This window comes from Xyrauchen texanus, chromosome 29 (assembly GCF_025860055.1).
Source record: "Xyrauchen texanus isolate HMW12.3.18 chromosome 29, RBS_HiC_50CHRs, whole genome shotgun sequence".
Classification (NCBI taxonomy): Eukaryota; Metazoa; Chordata; class Actinopteri; order Cypriniformes; family Catostomidae; genus Xyrauchen; species Xyrauchen texanus.
In genome coordinates this window covers 19,666,434-19,690,109 of record NC_068304.1, presented here as the reverse complement: position 1 = coordinate 19,690,109, position 23,676 = coordinate 19,666,434, and the positions used below count along the sequence as shown (strand labels likewise).

Here is a 23,676-nt window from a genome sequence, read left to right as displayed (position 1 = left end):
TTTTGATTTTTTATATAATGTGTTAGTTACCTCAAAAATTAAAATTCTGTAATTATTTACTCAACCTGACACGGCAATATTAATACACTAAAAAGAGAATAATTGACAAAAAAAATTCAGAAAACAGATCAATAAAAGACGAAACAGTTTATTGAATGCAACTAATTTTTTCACTCAAGCCCGGTATGGGCATTTACTTTCTACAGCAAACCCGAGGGGATAAATACACAATCACACACATACACTGGGCAAAGTTAATTTATGAATCACATTTGAATTCAGTCTGTTACGATTGTTTATTTTAAAACGTTACACCTGTTGTTATTTCGCCGATCTCCACGTGACAGGGAAGTATGAGCAGGTATGTCTCCCCTCTGCTATTCTGAACCTGTGTGTGTGTGTGTGTGTGTGTGTGTGTGTGTGTGTGTGTGTGTGTGTGTGTGTGTGTGAGACAGAGCTCCGGCTGAAGAGAGCGAGACCTCAAGCACTACATTCGGTATGTGTGTAACACCCCCCACCAAAATCAAGTTGTTTTGAACCGGCTAGTGAGATGCCAGCTTTAATATACTGCAAAAACAATAATTTTAGACCATTTGGTGACTGCTCTGGCCGGCGTGACATGCAGAAATAGAAACTATTTAAAAAATAGAATGTCCTGTTGCTCGTCATGTGTCATGGCTGGTTAGGACAAAAACACTGATTTACATGGAAAAGATACCTTTTATCCCGTGCGTGGCATCACAGCACATCTGTTTAGGACATGTGTTAGGCAGAATGTGTGGGACTGACAGACTTAGTCACCATTCACTTTAAAAGAGTAAATAGATAAAATAAGCAAAGAAAGTGAATAGAGATGGAGGCCATCATTTTGTCTAACTTCTACATTTCATTGAAGAAATGAAAGTTATGCATGTTTGGAACACCTTTAGTGGAGTAAATGATGAGAGAGTTTTCATTTATGGATGAACTATCCCTTTAATCGTTGCATTCCTACTTCACTGCATATTTAATATTAAGAATGATCTGATTGACTTTGATTATGTTGCTTCATATAGAGTAGTATTTTGCTTTGATTGAGGACAGGAAAATTACACTGGCAGCTTGTCACATCATGCTTGTTAAGGACACACTCTTGAGGCAGAATTAGAATTCAGTGACAAAATTTTATACAAATTTAAATCCTAGCTTGGGTAATGGAACAGGTAAGACAACTGCGTATTAGATAGAGTGGGTGAGTTTCTGTACCGTACTGTACTGTTCTGTACTATGCTACACTTCACGACAGCAGCAGCAGCTCAGAAACAGCTTAGCATTCCCTGCCACATACAGACTGCTGACAGCACAGCCCCACACACTCACACATGCTCACGCACTCACTGTGCTATACAGACACAATCAGATGCACGCTAACTCTTGAGGTGTAATTTAGACTTAGGAGTGAAGCCCTTATTCACACCACAAGCGACACAGAGTGACAAAGTAACAGGATGCCATTCATTTTCGATTTCACGAGTGACAATGATCGTTTGCAACAAGATGTGGGCATGGCGTGCAACAGGACAAAGTTAAGAAAAGTTTAACTTTATGCAAATGACATTCAAGAGCATCTACCAATAGAACAGAAAGGCAGTGGAGCTCACACCATCCGTCTCCTGTGAGATACTGGTGTGGAGTGCAGACAAGGCAGAGAAGTTATAATGTTGTGAGGGATTTCACTGCTCTATATCATTTGTCTGTAACCATGTAAACCGATTTAATAAAATAATTATGTGTGGATTTCATTCATATATTGATAGATTATATAAATTTATAGCTGCAGGTTATATAATGTTCTCCCTTGCAGAATGGTAAATTTTAGAGTCAAGAGAATTGATTCCTTTTCCATTTAGAACGATATCTTAGTTTTACCGGCAGTATCATCTGTGCAAGGATTTCAAACGCTACTATGGCTATACATGCAGTCTACCAATAAAGTTTGAGCGACATCAGTAATGACGGTCACTGGCGACTTTATAGTACAGGGGCTTGCGACAACAAGCGACAATGTTGTTGGTGGTGTGAATGAGCCTTGAATGTGGGTACCCCACGCTGACAAAACATCAGACACTAACTCAGAAGAAAAAAACACTCTCACACTTCAGATTCAAATGAATGTAAAACCTCAACACACACACACATGCACATTTGGTCATCAATCTCTCCAAGCATGGACCCCCTGAGGTTTGGGGGAGGGTAAAGCGTGCTAACAGACGGCTGCAGGCACCCCTCCTTTTTGTGTCTCGCTGCAGCTGCTCTTCTGTAACAGGAGTTATAGCCATGCGAGTTAACACAGTCAGAGAAAGGAGAGGAGGGGGCAGTTGGGGCTCTGTTCAAAATCAGATTTAGCCCTAATGTTTCCCAATCCTCCCCTGCATGGCCCCTGTGCGAGGAGAGATTTAGAGACATGAGGGTCAGGGGTTTTCTTAAAGGGATAGTTCACCCAAAAATGAAAATTATTGGAAACATTTAGTGACCACTGTTTTACATACAATGAATGCGAATGAGGGCTTGTGCTGTCAAGCTCTAAAATGTCAATAAAAGAACCATGAAAGTATTATAAAAGTGGCCCATATGATGCTATGACAGAATTTGCATCACTGTGTGAACGGTTCCTTTTAGCTCCTCCTCTGATCAAAATGTGGATGTTCCTGTTGCCAGGCGACATTATTTGCAGACTGAATAAAGCTTTGAAATGAGTGATTTATGTATGCCTCAATTCCTGTTGCTTTCTCCAATCCTCTGCTGCTCACTTTAGCAGGTGTTTTTCTTAGTCTTCACATCATGTCTCGTGCACTTCCAGCTGTTATTATCTAGACTCTCATGGTACATTCAGTACAGCTTAGTCTCTGAATTACAGAGAAATAAATGAAGAGTTTAGTTTGTGTGTAACGGGGTTCGTGGATGGTGAAAGGAGGAAGCGGGAAACGTGGGGCTTCAACTCAAAAGGTAGGTTTTTTAATAACATGTAACTTAAAACAGCTTTTTAGTTTCAACATAAATGAACACACTCTGGCTGTTGAAGCGCAACACTCTCTCCCCGTTTCTGGCGTGGTTCCTTCTTATATCACTCTCCCCGTTACTCACTGCAGTCAGAAACAGGTGTTAGACATCTAGCGCTCACGTGTGTGCACCCTTACCGCTTTCTCTCTCTCTCTGTACAAATACTCGACCACGCCCCTGCTGCCACCCTTCTGATTCCTCATAAAAAGAGGCATGAGTCTCATTCTCTTAAAGGAATAGTGCCTTTTAATAGTGTTAAACTTTTAATGTTGTTACACTACTTTTTAAATAAAAAAGTAAATAATTAACAGCAACAAACTACATTGTGATCAGATTACAACCAACACTGAATAGCAAAATGTACACTGTAATATTATCTGTAAATTGTAATAAATCTGTAATAAATTATCTGATTATTGCCTATTCAATCAGCCTTGGTTATGTCAGCAGGAAATAAAAGTTGTTTCAGAGATGGAGGAAGTTGCTACAATTTAATCAATTATTATTCAACAAATGTTTTTTCTTAAGAATAACAGAATCATGAATAATAAGTCCAGGGCATTTATGAAGAGACTAAATAGAGTCAGTTTCATGTTGTCTTCTGCATGGCATATCCATTTCCTTTCGTTCTTTGTTCTTCAAAACATGACACTCCTCCTTTGCATGTCATTAATAGTCTAGTCACATGATCTGTGGGCAGCAAGGTTCATGTACATAATAGTGAGTCTTGCCCAGGGCTAAAAAACTACCAACAACTAATTAGACCCATAGACATACTATTTGTAAATACACCCTGAAGCTATTTTCCTTATTATGTATGAAGACCACACCTTATTGTTTCCTCACAAAATAAGATAGCACCTGCTGTCCCCCATAGCTGGACCCATGTGGCCTCATTCTACAGCCCATAATATTCCATTATTTCAGACAGCTTTCTTTCTTGCTCTTTCTTTTTTAGTATTCTCCCCTCCGGCCCCTGTGTCTATTATCTCCCTTACTGGAAAGTCTCAAATAGACATACAGTGAGGAAAATAAGTATTTGAACACCCTGCTATTTTGCAAGTTCTCCCACTTCGAAATCATGGAGGGGCCTGAAATTGTCATCGTAGGTGCATGTCCACTGTGAGAGACATAATCTAAAAAAAAAATCCAGAAATCACAATGTATGATTTTTTAACTATTTATTTGTATGATACAGCTGCAAATAAGTATTTGAACACCTGAGAAAATCAATGTTAATATTTGGTACAGTAGCCTTTGTTTGCAATTACAGAGGTCAAACGTTTCCTGTAGTTTTCCACCAGGTTTGCACACACTGCAGGAGGGATTTTGGCCCACTCCTCCACACAGATCTTCTCTAGATCAGTCAGGTTTCTGGGCTGTCGCTGAGAAACACGGAGTTTGAGCTCCCTCCAAAGATTCGCTACTGGGTTTAGGTCTGGAGACTGGCTAGGCCACGCCAGAACCTTGATATGCTTCTTACAGAGCCACTCCTTGGTTATCCTGGCTGTGTGCTTCGGGTCATTGTCATGTTGGAAGACCCAGCCTCGACCCATCTTCAATGCTCTAACTGAGGGAAGGAGGTTGTTCCCCAAAATCTCGCAATACATGGCCCCGGTCATCCTCTCCTTAATACAGTGCAGTCGCCCTGTCCCATGTGCAGAAAAACACCCCCAAAGCATGATGCTACCACCCCCATGCTTCACAGTAGGGATGGTGTTCTTGGGATGGTACTCATCATTCTTCTTCCTCCAAACACGGTTAGTGGAATTATGACCAAAAATTTCTATTTTGGTCTCATCTGACCACATGACTTTCTCCCATGACTCCTCTGGATCATCCAAATGGTCATTGGCAAACTTAAGACGGGCCTTGACATGTGCTGGTTTAAGCAGGGGAACCTTCCGTGCCATGCATGATTTCAAACCATGACGTCTTAGTGTATTACCAACAGTAACCTTGGAAACGGTGGTCCCATCTCTTTTCAGGTCATTGACCAGCTCCTCCCGTGTAGTTCTGGGCTGATTTCTCACCTTTCTTAGGATCATTGAGACCCCACGAGGTGAGATCTTGCATGGAGCCCCAGTCCGAGGGAGATTGACAGTCATGTTTAGCTTCTTCCATTTTCTAATGATTGCTCCAACAGTGGACCTTTTTTCACCAAGCTGCTTGGCAATTTCCCTGTAGCCCTTTCCAGCCTTGTGGAGGTGTACAATTTTGTCTCTAGTGTCTTTGGACAGCTCTTTGGTCTTGGCCATGTTAGTAGTTGGATTCTTACTGATTGTATGGGGTGGACAGGTGTCTTTATGCAGCTAACGACCTCAAACAAGTGCATCTAATTTAGGATAATAAATGGAGTGGAGGTGGACATTTTAAAGGCAGACTAACAGATCTTTGAGGGTCAGAATTCTAGCTGATAGACAGGTGTTCAAATACTTATTTGCAGCTGTATCATACAAATATATAGTTAAAAAAAATCATACATTGTGATTTCTGGATTTTTTTTTTTTAGATTATGTCTCTCACAGTGGACATGCACCTATGATGACAATTTCAGACCCCTCCATGATTTCCAAGTGGGAGAACTTGCAAAATAGCAGGGTGTTCAAATACTTATTTTCCTCACTGTAAGTGCAGGCACAGTAAAAGTTATTATTATTAGTTTTCTGAATGGTGTGGTTCGACTGTCAGTCAACCATACATGGTGTCATAATGTTGATACATAAATGTGACAGACAATGAACACACAAACTTGAATTAGCCACTTTGTCACCATCAGTCTGCGCATGGTTTGGGGGCAGTCACGCTACAGTTCATGCTCCATTCACTCCCATTCAAACACATCCGAACATGGTAGACCAGGAACACAAGTTCATGCGCAGAAATTAAGCACTCTGTTTCATACATACGAGTTCAATATATTTAAAATTTTTATATAATATTTAGGGCTGCAAGAATAATCGTTAAAACCGATTGTTTTCGATAATGGAAATCATCGACAATGAATTTCATTATCGATTATTTGGATATATACCGTGAGCACGGAGAAGCTCAGACAGTGACGTCACTTTACAGACCATTGAAAATGTGTTGTATGATGAAACTCATTTGAAAAACAACGGAGACAAGATGAAGTGTAAAAAACATGACCCAAGTTGCCCAGCGCATGAGAGTACTTTATAAACACTTCAAAGAAAATCATGATAAGCAGGCAGTTTAACGTTGGGCGGTTGCTGCATTCGTTGAAAGAGTGATTGTGCATCTAACATAATTATGGATTTTTCAACTGGGCAGAATTATTTCTATATCTATTCTCGTGTCATCTGTAGGGCTGATGTTTTTGTCACACTCCATCCCTGATAGATCATTTTACTCTTTTAATGAACAGTACTTTTTGTTCTACAAAATTTTACAAGTAATGAAAGTAACTTTTTTGAATATGTACTGAAAGTAATAATAATAATAATAATAAATTGAACTTACTTTTCAGGATTCAGGATTTGTTTAGTATTAACGTTTTTTGAGAGTATAAAATCAATGAATTCAGTAATGTAAATCAAAACAAATCCTTACGCCCTTTATCGTGTCTGTTTTTAAATATAGGAGTGGTGGTGGCGTAGTGGGCTAACGCACACAACTATTAATCAGAAGGTCGTTGGTTCGATCCCCACAGCCACCACCATTGTATCCTTGAGCAAGGCACTTAACTCCAGGTTGGTCCGGGGGGATTGTCCCTGTAATAAGTGCACTGTAAGTCACTATGGATAAAAGTGTCTGCCAAATGCATAAATGTAAATGTAAACAAATATTCTAATAAAATAATAAAATGTCTTTTTTTATATGATTAATTGAATAAGTAATTGTAGATTAATTGATTATCAAAATAATCTTTAGTTGCAGCCCTAAGAATATTTGTTATTTGTGATGTATTATTTACTTGCACCAGAAAATCTCCTTCATGACATCATATCCTGTCCGTTGCGTTGTATGAAAAAACAATTGCCTGCTTAAATCCTAGTGTGACCACCCCTTGAGTAATGGTTTCAGTAGCATTTCCACTTGAGTATGGTTTGGTAATGGTGTGAATACAAACCATTCCCTTTGCAAATTTCTCAACATGGTTAGCTAACCACAATGGAAAACCTTGTCAACAATCATGCATGTACAGCAACGGTAACTGTTCGGCCCTATGGTGGGAAAGCACCTATTGATATGTAATGTAAATTTACAATTATACAGTGCTGGGCAAAAGTTTTAGGCACTTGAGAAAAAGGTTGCATAGTGAGGATGTCTTCAAAAATAATGACATAATAGTTTTCATTTATCACTTAACATCATACAAAGTCCAGTAAACATAAAAAAGCTAAATCAATATTTGGTATGACCACATTTGCCTTTAAAACAGCCCCAATTCTCCTAGGTACACCTGGACACAGTTTTTCTTGGTTGTGGGCAGACAGGATGATCCAAGCTTCTTGGGGAATTCACCACAGTTCTTCTTTCTATTTAGGCTGTGTCAATTGCTTCTGTCTCTTCATGTAATCCCAGACTGACTTGATGTTCGTGGGGGGTTTTGTGGGGGACATGACATCTGTTGCAGGGCTCCCTGTTCTTCTATTCTAATATTTTCCATTTTCAAAACTAATGTTTGGGAGTCTAACATTTATATTTCCTATTGACACACTAAAGCTGAAGATGTAAATAACCATCTTAAGACAAATGCTTTTGTGAAACATCTTACAGTTTCTTAAGAATTTTGCACAGTACTGTACATTTGGGAGATGCTTTTATCCAAAGCAGCTTACCGTGCATTCAAGGTAGACATTTAAACAGTTGGTGTATTTCCACTTCAGCAACAGGAACCCTGTAGTTCCCTTTTATGTAGCCTCTTTGTTTACCACTTTACCATAATTTCTTTCTATCTTTCAGAAAAGACTACAGAGAGCAAGGAGGAGGATTCTGGGATAGCAGCACCTCCAGAGATGCCCATTGTTATCGATCACATTGCCCTTAAGGATATTCTTGGCCCACCAATTTTTGAGATGGAGGTTAGCATCAAATAAATACCTGAAATCTCCTTGTATCTCTGCATGAAATGTTTCTAGAATTCAAAGCACACACTTCAAGCCTCACTACACCTTTGTGTACCAAGCTAGAGAAGGAAAATGCATTAGCTAGATAGTCTGATCGTCTGAGCACAGTGTGAAAAGCCCTATGGAGATTTTTGGGTGATTTCTAGAAATCACAGGGCAATGTGTCACTTTGGTGTGTACTCACTTTTGTTGCCAGCGGTTTAGACGTTAATGGCTGTGTGTTGAGTTATTTTGAGGGGACAGCAAATGTACACTGTCTTGTCGGGCACTTCTCACGCACCTTACAGTCTAGCTGATCCCATAAAAGCTCAATGGAGTTAAGATCCATAACACTCTTTTTCAATTATCTGTTGTCCAAAGTCTGTTTCTTTGCCCACTCTAACCTTTTCTTTTTGTTTTTCTGTTTCAAAACTTTTTCTGTGTCTTTTTCTCTGCAATTCTTCCCATAAGCCCTGCACCACTGAGTCTTCTCTTTACTGTTGTACATGAAACTGGTGTTCAGCGGGTAGAATTCAATGAAGCTGTCAGCTGAGGACATGTGAGGCGTCTATTTCTCAAACTAGAGACTATGATGTACTTATCCTCTTATTTAGTTGTACATCTGGCCTTCCAATACAAAAACAATAATTTTGGCAGTTTCAAGCATTGTATAGTCTTCATTCCTCAAAACAATGATTGACCTACAAGTTGCTAGAGAAAGCTGTTTCTTTTAATATTGACCTTAAGACATGCCAGTCTATTGTGTACTGTGGCAACTCAAAAATAAACACAATGTAAACTTCATTTAACGAAACAAATAGCTTTCAACTGTGTACTAAATTAGCAATTTGGGTTATTAAGGATTAAGGATAAAGTGTTGGAGTGATGGCTGCTTGAAATGGGGCCTGTCTAGATTTTATTAAAAATAGCTTTTTTTCAAATAGTGATGATGCTGTTTTTTACACCAGTAATATCTTGACTATACTTTCTAATAAATGTAATGCCACTTTGGTGAATTAAAGTACCAACATCTGTACATTATTCCAGACTTTTGGCCACCGGTGTTGGTGTGTGTGTGTGTCTGTATGTGTGTCTATATATATATATATATATATAATACCCATCCACAACCCATTTTCAATGCCCTGGCTGAGGGAAGGAGGTTCTCACCCAAGATTTGACGGCACATGGCCCCGTCCATCATCCCTTTGATGCAGTGAAGTTGTCCTGTCCCCTTAGCAGAAAAACACCCCCAAAGCATAATGTTTCCACCTCCATGTTTGACAGTGGGGATGGTGTTCTTGGGGTCATTGGCAGCATTCCTCCTCCCCCAAACACGGCAAGTTGAGTTGATGCCAAAGAGCTAAATTTTGGTCTCATCTGACCACAACACTTTCACCCAGTTCTCTCTGAATCATTCAGATGTTAATTGGCAAACTTCAGATGGGCCTGTACATGTGCTTTCTTGAGCAGGGGGACCTTGCGGGCGCTGCAGGATTTCAGTCCTTCACGGCGTAGTGTGTTACCAGCTGCCTTGAGATCATTGACAAGATCCTCCCGTGTAGTTCTGGGCTGATTCCTCACCATTCTCATGATCATTGCAACTCCACGTGGTGAGATCTTGCATGGAGTCCCAGACCGAGGGAGATTGACAGTTCTTTTGTGTTTCTTCCATTTGCAAATAAAACCCATTGCTGATTCAAATGTGTCCAAGCCTTTGTTAGTAATTAAAAAATGTCACTTCAGAAGTAGTATCACGGCTTGTGCTGTTTCTAACAAGTTATTGGATAAACAAGGATAGATGTTAGTGTGTGTGTGTGTTAGAGAGCGAGAGAGACGGACGGAGCGTGTGCAATCACCTGTTGCCACACCCATGCAGAGATCTTCTAAGTGGAAAAATAGCTGTCCAAGCGGGAGTAATTCTCCCTATTTCGCGGTAGCCGGTGCGCAAGAGTCATTCACTACAGATACCGCAATGTCCTCTGCCAATTTAAACAGTACTTTTTCTCCAATGTGGAAACTCCAGTAACATCTAAGCGCCTTGAGTTGTGTAATTAATCAGTCTGTTGTGTCTCTCAGCTGTGATGAGCCGTAATGCTGAAGTTGTTCGTTTGAAGCTATTTTCTAGCTGTAGTTGTGTAGTAGTAAAAGAGGGGTCACGGAGCACTGTTATATGTAAACGGCTGATGCAGATTCACTTCACGTCACCAACTGCTCATATTACACCAAAAATATATTTTGCCACCACCTGCTGGCTAACATATGTAATGTAATTTTTTTTAAATAAAAAATACATGTAAGAGAGACACTTGTAACTCTTAACACATGCATGACTTTTACACTTTAGTTTAGAAAGAACACAAGCGGAGTGATACACACAATGAAGCATCAGAGTGCTGATGGTGTCGGACCATTAGTGCTCATGGAACGTCTCTCGTCCAATCAGATTTGAGGACCGGAACTAACTATTTTGTGTGTGTGTGTGTGTGTGTGTGTGTATGTGTGTGTATATATATATATATATATATATATATATATACACACACACACACAGTATAGTCATAACAAAAATGATGTGTGCTAAATGGGGTTAAGGCAGGGAACTCACTTTGGACAGATGGTTTTACTTTAGTACAAAAGCAAACCAAAGTTGGTGTTTTATGAAATTGACTTTAATGGTTGAAGATCTCCCTCCAGACATACAGTATGCAAAATATGAAAATATTTGAGGAAGTTTGTGTTTCAGAACTTTTATGCTTTCATATGACCATGTGTGCAGGTATCAGAGCGACTGACCCTACCGGGTGTGGCGATAGGCCTGGCCTGGACTCCAATGGGTGGGGAAATCATGTTTGTAGAGGCCAGCCGTATGGAAGGGGAAGGGCAGTTGACCCTGACAGGACAGTTGGGGGATGTCATGAAGGAATCAGCCCACCTAGCTATTAGCTGGCTCCGCAGCAATGCCAAGACTTACCACCTCACAAATGGCAAGTTAAATGTACACCTGTACACACAAACTTTTATAGCGAAAACAGCAAAGCCAAGTGAGACCCATTCCTCGTTTTGTTAGTTATTTAATTCATTCTTTGCTCTCATTTTCCATTTTAAATTCCACTCTTACCTAATATATATAACAGATTTTTTATATACTGATTTAAATTGCAAAATGTGTTTGAAACCTTTCAGGCAATGATCTTTTGGAGGGTACCGACATCCACTTGCACTTCCCAGCAGGTGCAGTCACTAAAGACGGACCCTCGGCTGGTGTTACCATAGTAACGTGCCTGGCCTCACTGCTGAGTGGGCGGCTGGTGCGCTCTGATGTGGGCATGACAGGAGAGATCACTTTGAGGGGACTGGTGCTACCGGTGAGGAACCCAAAAGCAATTTTCACAATCGCACCTGTAGGGCATAAAAATACAGGGCAAATTACAACCTGCAGCCGAACACGCATTGTTCATGTACTAATTCAAAGATCGTTCATCATTAAAAGTAATTGATATATTTTAACTCACAAGACGTGTCTTGTCTCTCTACAGGTGGGTGGCATAAAGGATAAAGTCTTGGCAGCTCACCGGGCCAATCTGAAACGAATCATCATCCCCAAGCGCAATGAGAAGGACTTGGAGGAAATACCTGCCCATGTGCGAGCTGACCTGGATTTTGTTTTCGCCAGCACTCTAGATGAAGTCCTAAATGCGGCATTTGATGGGGGCTTCCCTTCAGCTGTCAATCATCCCCAAGTTGTTAGCAAACTCTGAGATTGCAGTTGATAGACAACTAATGCACACAAAGGTGCTCAAGACTTTCTTCTCAAAGTATTTTCAACACAAATTTTTATTTAATGATTCCCTCATCTACAAAGAATGGCTTTTTGGTAATGAATCAGATTAAGATCCCTTATTCTTTTTCCTTTATTTCATTAATAATATATAATTTATCTGTTGTAATTGTAATTCATGTAATTATGCTCCTGTTGATCTGACATCAAAATAAGCTAATGTTGGCAAAGCAGACTATTAGCTGTTTATACTGTAGATTAGAAATGAACTCTGTGGAGGATGTTAATTGTGACTCTTAAAAGGTGTAATTTAACTATGAGTGTTCTTCATAGTGTTCATTAATAATGTTCAGATTGGAAAATGTTAATGTTATGTTTAGCATGATGAAAACGAAGTACAATTTTACATAAGCATATAGATTTGGTTATGATATGTCAAGTTTGAGATTATATAATTTCCATAATATTTCCATGTTCATTCACAGGGTTTCAAATAAATGGAAATACTGCTTTCTAGGTCATATTAATCTGAATGGTTATACAGTGAATCTGGAAAGTATTCACAGCGCTTCACTTTTTCCACATTTTGTAATGTACAGCCTTATTCCAAAATTGATTAAATTAATTATTTTCCTCAAAATTCTACAAACAATACCCCATAATGACAACATTAAAGAAGTTTGTTTGAAATCTTTGCAAATGTAATAACAATAAAAAATGAAAAAAATAAATAAATAAAATAAAATCACATGTAAATAAGTATTCACAGCCTTTCCTCAACACTGTGTTGAAGCACCTTTGGCACCAATTGCAGCCTCAAGTCTTTTTGAGTATGATGCTACAAGCTTGGTACACATATTTTTGGGCAATTTCTCCCATTATTCTTTGCAGGACCTCTCAAGCTCCATCAGGTTGGATGGGGAGCGTCGGTGCACAGCCATTTTCAGATCTCTCCAGAGATGTTCAAGACTGTCATGTCTGGTTTCCTCCAGACATGACGCTTTGGCCTGAATGGCAAGCGTCATGTCTGGAGGAAACCAGACATGACGCTTGCCAAAGAGTTCAATCTTTTGTTTCTCATGGTCTGTGAGTCCTTCAGGTGCCTTTTGGCAAACTCCAACAGCTTCCGTCTGGCCGCTCTACCATGCAGGCCTGATTGGTGGAGTGCTGTAGAGATGGTTGTTTTTCTGGAAGGTTCTCTCTCCAAAGAGAAATGCTGCAGCTCTTTCAGAGTGACCATTGGTCACCTCCCTGACTACGGCCCTTCTCCCCCGATTGCTCAGTTTGGCCAGGTGGCCAAATCTAGGAAGATTCCTGGTGGTTCCAAACTTCCATTTACAGATGATGGAGGCCACTGTGATCATTGGGACCTTCAATACTGCAGAAATGTTTCTGTACCCTCCCCAGATCTGTGCCTCGATACAATCCTCAGAGGTCTACAGACAATTCTTTGGACTTCATGTCTTAGTTTGTGCTCTGACACTGTTAACTGTGGGACCTTATATAGACAGGTGTGTGCCTTTCCAAATCATGTCCAATCAACTGAATTTACCACAGGTGGACTCCAATCAAGTTGTAGAAACATCTCAAGGATGATCAGTGGAAACAGGATGCACCTGAGCTCAATTTTGAGTGGTTGTGAATACTTATGTACTTATGTTTTTATTTTTTATATATTTGCAAAGATTTCAAACAAACTTCTTTCATGTTGTCATTATGGGGTATTGTTTGTAGAATTTAGAGGAAAATAATGAATTTAACCCATTTAAATATGGCTGTAACGTAACAAAATGTGGAAAAATTGAAGCGCTGTGAATACTTTCCGGATGCACTGTACATCAGATGCAAATGCAATTTTCTATCTGAACACCTAAAATGCTTTAAAAGTAACTTACTGTGACATCTAGTCCACATATTGTTGCTAGTTTTCATTAATATGCTAATTAGATGTATTAAACTGCCAACGGTTTACATTTGACCTTCTTTTGGGAGATAAGAACAATGAAGGCATTCTTATTTGATGATGCTAATACCTGAATGACAGCTTTGGCCTGAATATGTAAGGCATGTTTGGAAATGTTTTAAGATTAATAATTAATTCAGTTTAACTGAAGCCTGTCAGTTCGATATGGAGGGTAAAAATCAAGCAGTATTTTCTTAAAACCTGCACTAAAAATATTACCTGTTCAATCTTGCTACAACTTGAGTAATCCTAAGCAATATAAAACTACTCCATTCATTTAGCTTGATTCTAGTTGTGACAGAATATAGTTTGCCCTCTAGCTACACAATACAGAGCAGATGCACCAAAGGATGGCGATAAGGTGCAGTGCTTCTCAACTGTTGGGTTACAAGTGTATTCTAATTTGGTAGCAGATAGCAGGAAACACAATGGAAAATGTACATAATAAAATGGAACTACACAAATAATCATACACAGTTTTGATTGCAAAATAAACATAACCAAATTTTAAAAGGAGAAAAAACACTCTTATTGATGACAAAAACAATGCATCCAATCAAGCTCTGGAAAATTTTGACACAAAATCTAGAAGCCAGATAAATTAGGCAGATGCCAACATGGACACATTGGTTACTGTGTTGGGTTGCCACTTGATGTCCAAATATGTAAAATATGGGTCCTGAAGCAGAATAATTTGATAAGCACTAGCCTAGACACAGGGAACAGACAATGCAAGTATCAGGAAATTGGGGAAACAGAGAAAGAAAACCAGATAAAGCCAGCCCCAGTAAATTACAATAAAGAGTGAGAAATTCAAGAAGGTATGAAAAAGATAGATTTATTTACTGGCAAAATAGAACAAAAACAAACAATAAAACAAAACAAAATTAGAGATCAGGACTAGCAACAGTACAATGTCTCCACATAGATGTTTGGCTTTGCTTCACCCTATCTTGCAAAAACAGAAATACAGACATACAAAGAATAACAGCAACAAAAATATTGACTTACAAAAAGAGAAAAAAAGACAGAGGTCTTCTGAAGAACAACACTATCTACAAACACTGAAGATTAGCCACAATTTTACAACAGCCTTTTTCATTTCATTTTCTTAAAAGTAATTTATTTTTAATAACTGTAGTAATTGCTCTTGTTCCTATCCTGATACTCAATGCAGTGGTTTCTCCAGTGTTTGTAATGGAGGGGTTCCATATCAACATTGTGTGGTCTCGCCTGTGCTGTACAAATTCAATCCAGCTGTTAACAAGTTTAAAATGCGTCCCATCGTATTTGAAGAAATTATTGGCTTCCTTATTTTTGTAACTTGATTTGATGTGCTTGTGCCAAGTTATGACTGAAACATCCCTTCGAAACAAACAGGAGACTCACTGCAGTGATTGGTAGAAACAAACAAATTCTAAAATGAAATCTGAACTTGTTACATGTTAATGAATTTATCCAGTGGTCATGCACCAATTACCAGAAACTTTCTGTATGGGGAACAAAAAACAAAACAAAAAAAGGCAAGAAAGATGAGACTAGAATAAAACAAATCCTTATATTTGAAAATAAAAGTTAGTGTTTTATCTGAACTGAAATGCAAAATGTCTTGGGGAAACAAGAACTTGCTTTAAGTGTTGCAACTTTTGAGCAAACACCCTGAAATTGATCAATATTCCCCAACCGCCATCCAGCAGTGTGCCTTCCATCATTCCAAACAGCACATTTGCAAACGTCCATTCCACAAAGGGGGCTCCCCTCTAACTTCAAGGTCAATGACTGTTACTCTCAAAAATGTAGAATACATTAACAATTTAACATATATCATTGTAGCATAAAATTGAGAACCTAGGAGCCAAGTCTGGTTGGACGTGCCAAGCTCCAACCAATAAGTTGTTTTTATTTTTTGATAACTTGGAGCATACAACAGCAAAGAGTTCCCTAGGTCAGCTATGCCCCTGTCCCCAATGCACAACTCAAGGTATCCTGCGGTGTTTAGAAATCTTGCTTGTCTGCATGTATGTGTGTGTGTTCAAGTATGCACAGCTGTTAGTCCTCAGCACATTGATATGGTGACGTTGATGCCCAAGTTGCCATTCTCTGCAAACAGCTGAGCGATAGAGGTGTCGAACACCAGACAGTCACTGTTCATGATGGCGGTGGCAATACCTTCATGGATAGAACGTGGCGTGGCCTCCCAGGTGAGTCGCCGCCGGTGGCCATTCAGCTCAAGCCGATAGGCAAAGTTTTCCGCCTGTTTCCGTGTGCCGATCAGCTGCACAATGGCAAAGAACTGTTGGTGACCATCGTATTTCTCCTGCTTCTCCAGCACAAGCATAAAATGGAAGCCGAAGCATGACTGCATCATGACCCAATCCACCGCACCAGGCAGGTTGATGTCTGTGGCCAGGAAGACAATATCCTCACCCTGTAGCGTGGTTATGGACTTGTGCTGGTGCAGCAAATGGGGCATGACAGCATCAAGCGAGCCCTGCCACTTGCATGAGGCGCCAGGACACGGGCAAGAGTATGGCCGGAATTCACAAAGCTCCTCATGCTCTGCCTTGTCTGTGTGCGGTAACGTGACTTCGCAGCCTGACGAGGCATACTTGCATGGGAACAGCACGGAGTTGGCCACTTTTTCCATGGCCAAATTGCGGATTGACCCAAGCGGGCCTCTGCAGGTAGGGCAGCAGGTAAGTTTAGGCCGACAGTTGCTACAAACCAAGTGGCCACTCTGGCACTGCAGGATGGGGGGCAGGACATAGTCGAAACAGACCGGGCACTCAAACAGACTGGCAAGGTCACTGTTGGACGCGGTGGTGCCCGATAAGGTTGGGACGCGCTGAGAAGGAGGGCATTTAGAGGTTCCTGTGGGCAGCGCTGTGGCAGTCTGGCGACTCATTTCTACAGAACAGAGAGGGAAGAGTTGGAACTGTTAAAGCAGACAAAAATGTTTCTCGAAAAATAAACAGTAGACATTTTAAATATGAGCATCAGGGTAAAACGTGCACATTTCTGCTGATACACAGTCGTAAGTCTAAACAGAGCTATGACAGTCTCAACCATGCTATGAGCCAAGGAATGCCTTTCTAAGTTGCTTGCCTGTTCTCCCTGAGTGGCTCAGAGATATAAATGTCTAGTGCTACTGATAAATTCAAAGTGGGCCTCTGGGGCAGCTATTTCTGGCATGAGCAAAATGCACAGATTCTCTTGCTTTTTAAAAGCCAGACAGAGACAGTAAATTCAGATGTTGAGAGCGCATGTCTGCTGCAGAAGGGTTCCTATGGCAACTAGCAGTGAGCAGTGTGTACAGGACGATATACAGTGTGTATGGCACAGTAAATCGTCTCTTGTAGAGGAATAAGGGCAGTGCCAGAGGAGAGGGTGGGAGTGTGGATGGACGGGGAGCAATGCATGTAGATGGCTTAGAATCTGCTAGTAAACACATCTGCTCTGATAAAGCCCAAGTATTTTTAGCTCTCTCACTCAGCAGCTCTCTGGGTATAATAAACAAGGCCAAAATTAGCACAAGCACAAAAAACCTGCTGCTATACAATCACCACTTCCTCCATACCTATCTAGGCCTGTAGTCAAAGACCAAGGGTTCAGTGGTAGGTGTGGGAATCACAAGGTAACTGGCGATATAAACTCAATATCAAGGTCACAATGCAATATTATTGCCGTTCTTTATTTTTGGTGCATTGCGATTCAAAACAATGATACATTGTGATATTTTACTCACTGCTTATTATTCTTCAAAGGACTTCCCAAATCACCAAATGCATTGTTAAATTAATATAAAAAAAGTTACTGAAATAATTTATATGTAACCATTTATTTGTGGACATATGCAATACAGACCCTCAAATAAGTATTATATTTGACTGGCCTTTAAAAAAAAAGAAGCCTTATAACAAGTGAATATATTAAATATTAAGTTCTGCATTCCTTGCAACTTAAAGGAATAGTTTAAACAAACAGCAGCCTTTGTCATCAGTGGTGGCTGATGAATATGGTCATCCACATGAGCAAAGCTGGTTTATACAAAACTGCATTTAATTAATATATTTTTGTATCAATTATTATTTGCATTTCATGTTTACATTGGATATAAGATATTTTTCATCATCCAAGTATATGGAACCTTTGAAATTCAACACATATTTTAACTAAACTTAACACCTTATTTAATTTAATTAACACCATAAATATATTTTGTTTTCAAATAGTTTTCCTTTCATCAGACTTTTAACGATTTAAGTAATATCTTTAGGAATATCTGAACGCAAACAAGGCCATTTTATTTCCTAATATCAAACACCCTTCTAACAGAACATGCTATATATGACACAGAAGGAAATTCCATCCATAATATATCCATAAAGCCCTTTGTGTTGTTGCACTTTTATTTATAGTGCAAAGCCATAATCATACATAAGACCACACATAGCGCCTTATTTCTGTGGTTAGGTCAATGTGGCTTCTCTTTCTAAATGTTTTTTATTTTGTTTTGTTGAAAATGTATGAAAATAGTAGCTCAAACACAGACACATCCTACACAAAAAGTCAAATAAATTCCGCCTAATAGATTTGTATTTTTAATATGAAACTAACATTTTTGTAAAAATTCCACAGTTACTGTTAATACTGTAAAATCATGATACATTTTAGTTTGGGTGATGTGTAATTTGAAAAACCTTCATTTTGGCAGATGCCAAAATAATATAGCAAAGCAGATTCCTTGCGCTAGTTGGTCTGTGATGGCTCACGCTGCATATTTTGTGAGTGTACAGCGCAGAATGTGTGAAGAATATTATTAACTTTTTAGTGCAGGAAAAACCCTGAACAAAACAATATGCTGCCAAACTCTGGATTTGATAGCGGAAAGTGGATTATCTGAAGTATTCATGCTGTCGATAATTTTTCTGTGTTGTGGGTGACGTCAAAATACTTCCATTCTATCTAAACGAAAAAGCATTATAACTGCGGCATCTAATGGACTGTTGTTTAAGTACTAGATTGATTTTTGGTTAAAGAACGTTTTTTTTCCCACATGACCATAAAATGAATGTGGAAAAATAACACACACACACACACAATACAATATCATGACAAAAAATATTGCAATATTTTATCAAACTATACATTATTTCCCCACTTCTATTCAGAGGTGATAGAACCATTTTGTTGCTAAGTGTATCACTGTAAAGCTTATGTATGCATTCTTAGCCTGGAACATCCTTCTTATCAACCAATCAGTGGCCTCAGATTATAGGAGTAGGGTCAGACTTAAGCCAGAACAACATTCTCATCTATCAATTGCTGCAATCTCAGGGTAGGTTTTAGGGGTTGGCTTGGTTGACAGGGGTTGAAATTTTTCAGAAACAACAAAGGATGCTGACTTATAGTGCTGTGGAAATGCATTTGCCGTATCCTTATTTCTTCTGTTTTTGTGTACATCTCGTACAAATTGTTTAAAAAAATGTAATCAAATAAAACATAAAACAGGCAATCAGAGCAAACACAAAATACAGTTTTTAAATGAGAATGTTATTTATTGAAGCAAATAAGTTACCAAATACCAACTGGGCCTGTGTGAAAAAGTATTTGCCCTTAGTTATTAAATCCCCAAATCTATGAAACTGCATTCATAATGGTGTTCAGCTGGACTAGACATACCCAGGCTTGATTACAGTCAAGCCTGGGTATCCCTGTTCAATCAAATCAAGACCTAAATATGTTTTCAGCAGCATGAAGTTGGCTAAAAGGTCTTACCCAGTAGCACACTATGCCATGGTCGAAAGAAATTCCAGAAATGATGAGGAAAAAGGTGATTGAAATACATTAGTCTGGGTAGGGTTACAAAGCTATTTCAAAGGCTCTGGGACCATTATCTCCAAATGGAGAAAGATTGGCACACTAGTGAGGCTTCCCAGAAGTGGCTGACTTTCCAAAATTCCTCGAAGAGCACAGCGATGACTCATCCAGACAGTCACAAAAAAAGCCAAGGACAACATCTAAGGAACTGCAGACCTCTCACGTATCAATAAAGGTCTGAGACTCCAAGAGTAGTAGGGCGAAAAGTCAAAAGTGGAACTGTTAGGAAGACGGGTCCTGCTACATCTGGTGTAAATCAAATACAGAATTCCACAAAAAGAACATCATACCTACAGTCAAGCATGCTGGTGATTGTGTGGGGATGCTTTGCTGCTACAGGACCAGGGCGATTTGCAATAATTAGCCACGTTTCCACTGTCGGGCCAAATGAAGGCGTGCTAGTGCATGCAAGGCCAGTTGCGTCCCCATTTTCACTTCTGGGGCTTAATCGTGCCTCCTCTGGGCTTACTGGGGGCCAATGGTCAATGGCCTTTGGGCCTAAGAAGGCCAACTGAGGATTGAGGCACGGTGAAAGTCAATGTTAAGCGAGACACTTGTGCTGTGTTTCATTCAAGTCGGATGTGGGATATTTCTACTTGAATTATCCAAACTCCAACAATAAAGGAATTCCATTGCCAGATGCTTGGAAAATTATGTTTAAACCAAAACTGTAACACTGCCATTAGCATAACAGGGGTTTGAATGTTTCCTAGCAACCCAACTGATAAACAATGCTGCTACACTAGCATTTGTGCTACAGGTCAGGGATGTAGTGCAGGGTATACGCAGGTATACGGCGTATACCCACTTCTAAATCCCCTCTGATGCGCATCATTCAGTAGTGTCCTGCATTAGCCAAAAACATGACAGTCTAGCACATGAGTAGCTAATCCAATCACAGTGTTTCCCATTAATTGACTAGTCTAATTTGCCCCGCCACGGTCTCATAATGAACCGAATTTTTTACAGTTCTCATCTAAAATATTTTTACGCGCCAGTCAGTCAGTTCCTCGCAGATATATGCACTGAAGTATATGCACTGAAGTAATCTTTGAGGTAAGTAACATTAACTCAGCCCTCTAAATTGCGAATAAATCAAAGAATAATAACATAATAAAATGATGCCGCACTTTAAATATGAAATTAACATTTCAGTCGCCAGTGATGGAGTTGTGTAGTTTCGAACACAGAGTCCCTTTACTGAATACAAACAGTTGAAGCTGGATTCAGCCTCATCTTTCCCTGCATGGTGTTGTATGAGCACAGGAAAAAGCACTTGTGTCATTCAGTTGTGAAGATGAATCACTTCTCAAGCGTTCTGATGTGCACGCCGTCTACAGAGACTTTCGCCAAACTCCCGTGAAAAATAAACAAGGTATAAACGTATTAATTTTGTGCAAAAACGCAGACGGACTCCAGTTTCAATTAACGGCCATGTAATGCAAATGGGGTTTATTCACGCAGTGAGACAGATGAGATATCCTGCTCTATTTCTGTGGAGATGATCAAAATGCAAGAAACACAATCTCAAAGTCTTCCTTCATGAGACAATAATGTGTGAAAGTGAAGAATTTAAGGCAGAAATATTTTACTATTGCACAATACAATACAATACAATATAATAACTATACTGGTTGGCTGGGTTATAGTTAGTTTGTATGGTAATTAATCATCATATTCGTGAAACACCTAAAACAGGCAATTAATCATCATAATCGCAATTATTTGTTTGACAATTAATTGTCAGCATCTACTTTTCATTATTAGGCTCCCACCTTGTGAATTTTTTGGTTAATAATATGTATGAAATTTCAAACAGTGACAACAGCTTGTCTCATTAGTAAAAATGTAATTTCATGACATCATTAAAATTGATATAATGTGAAATTTGAAAAAAATTTAAAAGCCAAAATGTGATTAAAATCATAAAGCAAAATCAAATAAATCTTACAATATACTATATTGTGAATATATATGAAGAGGCCCCCTCTCTCTGTTTGCTTAATATATTTTATTTGTTACATTGTGCTTGCATGAGGTCAAACGTTTGGCAAGTAAAAACAAAAATGTACTATCCAATGACGATTTTTTTCCTCCAACATGAACATAGAGGGTTGTTAAATACAAAAATGTACTATCCAATGATGATTTTTTTTTCTCCAACATGAACATAGAGGGTTGTTAAATACAAAAATGTACTATCCAATGACGATTTTTTTTCTCCAACATGAACATAGAGGGTTGTTAAATACAAAAATGTACTATCCAATGACGATTTTTTTCTCCAACATGAACGTAGAACATTAGATGTATCCACTGCATTTATACACTACTCGACACAATTTATCATCATCAGTGTACAAGAGCAAACAGATAATATTACTGGCGAAGTTAGCATCATGATGATTAACATAAATGAATGTTAGCATTACTAGGTTAATTGGTATACTATAACACTGCTTAAGCCTTCACTAGTTAGCTATCGTTAGCAGATAAAGCTGAAACTGACCTCCCTAGTTTGTACCCTGCTTTTCAGAATGGTTAGAGCATGAAATTGTTAAAGCTACAGTAGGTAGTATTTATTAATTGAAAAAAATGTTTCTATATAAACATGGTGTCTTGTTAAATGAGGCCCTGTGAGAGATTAGTCAGCACCACAGACTCTAGGTCTGAGTGAAAAATGTGGGTCGGGTAGTGTCAATCCATCTAATTTTAGCCAATCGCTTTTGGCGAGGCAGGTCTTGGCTCTGTTTGTTAACAGCTGTCAATTAAACCCTGGCTGGGGGTGAAGAGCATCATGTATATGGGGAAGAATTGGGGGTGCTGTTTCTCAATTAAATGTATTTCAAAGTTGCCTACTGCAGCTTTAAGAGCACAAAACTAGCCTCTTTATTTTGCTCTCAACTAGTGGATCGGAGGTCCACCCCCCCTCATAGTCTCACAAAATCCCATGGGAAACACTGCAGTCGCATGTGAATAAATGCAAATATACCCTAAAAACACCCAGTAAAGACTGGCGTAGACTACCTGCAAGGTTCGAGAATAGTTGTCCAATTTTCGTGTGTGGATGGACTAAGGAATAAGGAATAGTTCACCCAAAATTCATAATTATGTAATTCCTATAGTCTTTGGGCCAGTATTGATTGCAAAATCTGCACTTCTTCTGTGGCTAATATTAATTTCATAATGATCCTTATTCCATGAGTAGCAAGTAGCAGAAGTTAAGTGACAGTGTGCAAATACTATTGGCCCATTTGGGGTGAACTAAATATGCAAGACTAGTCTTACATGTCACTGTTTATAACACAGGTCATTCTTCCTTTGCTGGGACACTTTACAAAAAATAGGGGGCATAAATTAAGAGTACACCCACCTTACAAATCCTAATTCCGGACACCTTACAAATCCATTAATATGCACAATGGACAACGCGGTGCCAAAAGGAAAAACTTTCCATGTTTCAAGATCATGGACAATGTCCTGGGACATCGTCCTGCTGTAAGTGGAGAGACAACTCGGGATACCATGGCATTTAAAGTCACGGAGCTGTCAATGTTAAATTATCTTGCTAGCTAGCTAACATTTCCATATAATATACACTTGATATTCTAGATAACTAGATAACATGCATGTTTGTTTTGCTTTTGAAATGGGCAGGGTGTGTGATGTTTGCACCAGGGCGACGTATTAAAGGTGGGTTTTAGGGCAATGCTGAGGGGCTTTTGGCCCGAAGGTGGGAATGCAGGGTGATTTTGGTCTTGTGGCCCAAGGCTATTGACCACAACTGACCAGTTTATGGCCCTGGCTTGCACTGGCCCGATAGCGGCTACTGAGGGAAACATGAATTCTGTTCTCTACAAGAAAATCCTTAAGGAGAACATCCAGTCATCAGTCCATGAGGTGAAGCTCAAGCACAGCTGTATTATGCAGCAAGACAATGA

General features: G+C 39.3%; 2 protein-coding genes across 3 annotated transcripts in view; one reads left to right on the top strand and one right to left on the bottom strand.

Moving 5' to 3' along the window:
* Window positions 1-14,366, top strand: part of LOC127623317 (lon protease homolog 2, peroxisomal) — a 38,201-nt gene extending 23,835 nt beyond the window's left edge. Inside the window, exons 12-15 of the mRNA XM_052097726.1 lie at window positions 7,969-8,087; window positions 10,891-11,098; window positions 11,298-11,479; window positions 11,651-14,366. Of these exons, the coding sequence (XP_051953686.1) occupies window positions 7,969-8,087; window positions 10,891-11,098; window positions 11,298-11,479; window positions 11,651-11,872 (731 nt within the window). The 3' untranslated portion in view covers window positions 11,873-14,366. The remainder of the gene's footprint in view (window positions 1-7,968; window positions 8,088-10,890; window positions 11,099-11,297; window positions 11,480-11,650) is intronic.
* A 291-nt stretch (window positions 14,367-14,657) lies between these two features.
* LOC127622962 (E3 ubiquitin-protein ligase Siah1) overlaps window positions 14,658-23,676 on the bottom strand; it is a 44,662-nt gene continuing 35,643 nt past the window's right edge. For both annotated transcript variants that reach the window (XM_052097169.1, XM_052097167.1), the window contains exon 3: window positions 14,658-16,762. In XM_052097169.1, the coding sequence (XP_051953129.1) occupies window positions 15,912-16,762 (851 nt within the window). In that variant the 3' untranslated portion in view covers window positions 14,658-15,911. The remainder of the gene's footprint in view (window positions 16,763-23,676) is intronic.